The sequence below is a fragment of the Otolemur garnettii genome, unplaced genomic scaffold (assembly GCF_000181295.1).
Source record: "Otolemur garnettii isolate 467f Iridium unplaced genomic scaffold, OtoGar3 scaffold00052, whole genome shotgun sequence".
Taxonomy (NCBI): domain Eukaryota; kingdom Metazoa; phylum Chordata; class Mammalia; order Primates; family Galagidae; genus Otolemur; species Otolemur garnettii.
The window spans coordinates 910,605-913,613 of record NW_003852447.1 but is presented as its reverse complement, the minus strand read 5'-3'; the positions used below and the strand labels follow the sequence as shown (position 1 = coordinate 913,613).

At 54.2% G+C, this 3,009-nt stretch overlaps 1 protein-coding gene across 1 annotated transcript; it reads right to left on the bottom strand.

The window, feature by feature from the left end:
• Positions 1-49: 49 nt before the first annotated feature.
• Positions 50-1,907, bottom strand: CLEC14A (C-type lectin domain containing 14A). The gene has a single exon (XM_003791998.3). It carries the CDS (start codon positions 1,905-1,907, stop codon positions 492-494), a length of 1,416 nt encoding a protein of 471 aa, XP_003792046.1. The 3' UTR covers positions 50-491.
• Between the last annotated feature and the right edge of the window lie 1,102 nt (positions 1,908-3,009).

Sequence of the window (3,009 nt, the reverse complement as noted above, 5' to 3'; positions counted from 1 at the left end):
CTGGGTTATCAACAAACCTTTATTTTATTTTATTTTTTTGCCAGGGAATTTTAAACCAATATATTCCCAGCCTGAAGAATGTAAGCAGATTTCCTTTCCATTTGGTAAAAAAAAAATTTTTTGATTAATTGTATTGTTTTCTATTTGTTTCCAAGTCTTGAAAAGTCCAACCACTTCTCCCAAAGCTCCAGAATAAACATGAGAAAATACCTCTGCCCAGTAGGACTCTGCCCCTCAGTACCACCCTGAAGCACAGCCCACTTCCATCTTCAGGGAAGGAGTGTGGCGCTCTGATTTAGCTCCTCAGTAATGTAGAGGGAATTTAGAGAAGGGGGGTATTTCTGCAGGAACAGTCACCCCACAAATAAGTTTTTCTCGGTTACTCTTTTCATCCAAAGTGAAAAACTCTGTTTACCAGGAGTGCCCTTGTCCCTGTTCCTCTATGTATGGCCAGAGCCAAGAGAGGACCCTGCCGGCGAGGTGGCTTCTGTTCAGTCTGGAAGACCACAGTCCCCGACCTTCCCCCGACTCTCTGTGCAATGTGCAGAATTGGAGCTCAAAGCAGCGGCCTCAGCATCGCCGTCTATGCCTGGGGGCGCCAAAGATCCCTTGGGTGACTGGGAGGAAGGGTTCTTGTGAAAGCAGAGTTTGAAAAGTCCCAGCATGGTCATGGTCAGGATCACCAGCACCACTACTGCTATGCTCACGAGGATGAAGACCACGGTGGAGGAAGAGTCCAAAGCTTGGTGATTGGCAGAGAGAGCTGTAGGAGTCACGCTTCCTGAGGGGGTGACGGTGGCCTTTGACTTGGCTTGAGGGGACACTTGAAGGGAAGATATAGTGCTCTGTGCTCCCCACTGAGGAATCTCAGGAAAAGAGGTTGTTGAACTGCCTTGTTCAGGGACATGGGGTACCTCTCTTGGCTTCTCGGGGGCCCTGGGTGACAACGTCCTCTTCGGTATGGGGCTGGTTTCAGAGGCCGGTGGACTCTTGGTGGGCACCCTGGTCCCCCCAGGGGCTAGCTGTCTTTCCCCATTGGTCACACAAGAGCGTCCATCATTTCCCAGCTTAAAGCCCGCAGCACATTCGCAGGCAAAGCCTCCCAAGTCGTCTAGGCAGTTAGGAAGCTCCGCGCATTTGCCATCACGGAGGTACCTCCCAGGGCAGGGACAGAGCACCGCGCCCGAGGGGAGTCGGTCCCAGCGCACTGCGGTCTCGTCGGCGACGCAGGTAACTGAGATGGGTAGCTGCCCCGGGCAGAACGCACTCACCTTGGTCCCAGGGGGGCTGAAGTCCAGCGCCGCGCTGGAGAGTTGGAAGGGCGCGCGGTAGCTCAAATTAGAGGCGGCCCCTGGGGGGAGCGCGGGGCACAAGCCCTCAAACTGGTATTTGCACAGGTAGCCCTGGGCGCGCAGCTGGCACGGCATTTCCTTCCAGCCTGCGGGCTCGACCCCCCCAGTGGCCTGGAGCGCCGCGCATCTCCGCACGGTGCAGGAACGTTGGGGCTCCGCCACCCACTGCAGCGTCGAGTTGCTTTCAGACCCGCTGGCGTCGGAGGACGGCCAGGAGAAACCCCGCAAAGGCTCGTTCTCCAGGGTGCAGTTGGAACGCTTGCGCTCCAGCGACACCCAGAACAGAAGGTCTTTGGAGCCTTCCCGGGGCCCTGGGCCTGCCCGCAGAAGCGCGAGCACAGCGCGCAGCTCGGTCCCCTCCCGCACGCTGCTGAGCGCCCCGCCGCGCAGGGCGCAGGCCTCCTCGGCCGCAAGCCTCTTCATCGTGGCGTGGTGCAAACTGTAGCAGACCCCCGAGGCCAAGCAGCCGGCGCGGTCGGCGGTGGGGTGCTCACCACCTCCCGGCTCGGGCCAGATCGCCTGCCAGAGGAGGCAAAAGGCGAGCGCCCGCCTCATCTTGGAGGCCCCGCGCCCACAGCTGCTGGCCCTTGGATCTGTCCTGCTCGAGGGCGCCGAGCTGTCTCTGGAGCTCAGTCACCGCCCTCTACAGCTGGCCGGCCCCATTCTGTCCCTTCTCCCCTCCCTTCTGCCCTCACTTTCGCTGGACCCCACCCTCCCGTCCACCCGGGAGAAGCCCCTGCCAGCTTTCCTTAGGCGGCGACAGGAAATATGTCCTGAGCTCTGCCAGCCCAGCGCAAAGCCCTGATTTAGTCTGGGGTCAGGAACACAGCTGACGCCAGGGGACAGGGCACACAGTGGAAGGTCAAGCACCCTGTTTAAAGCTGGAGAAGAAGAAAGTCGTCACTGGGATGAGTGTATCACTTCCCTGCTCAGAGAGTTCAGGATCTCAGATCCCAGGACGGGCTGGTGAACTCTGGAGAAAAGGAACTTGCTTATAAGCCCACGCCCTCCTCCTATTGTGTTTCTGTACCAAACAGCGGAATTGGCCTCAGAATAACTTGTAGAAGGCTCCAGTCTTCGCGAGGCCTGTTCCTGTGGAGGGGGAAAAAATGTGAGCAATCCTAACATCTCTCTTCCCCACCAGAGGCGGCAGCTCAGATTCTTCCAGGGGTCCCGCTTCTCTGTTTTTGTCAAGAGATCCAGAGGGCCAGTAGCTAGTCCAAGAATTTACGGTTCTTTGGAATATTTTAAATGGGAAATTCTGCTTGTTTGGTCAGCACTTGACTTAAAAATTTTTCACTTCCATATGTTTCTCTTTGAAATGGACCATATTGGTTCATGCAGGAAAGGAAATGTATTCCTAGGCCTACATGAAAAATAATGGCCATATATCTCTACTGTGCGGTTGCTAGGTTTCCTTATCATTCTATTTGGTTCATAAATTCTTCGAGCTTATAGGTTCTATATAAATGAGTTTGTGGCCTTATTAATATATGAGAACAACTGCCCTATGGGTGATTTTGCCCTTGAACATTTTAATATTATTTTCTTGTATAATTGATGCCAATATTTATGACAGTAAGTTGCAAAAGTCTCCCTTAAGGAACACGAGAGCTCAACATCCTTAAGAAATTAAAATATTCATTCCATTATTATG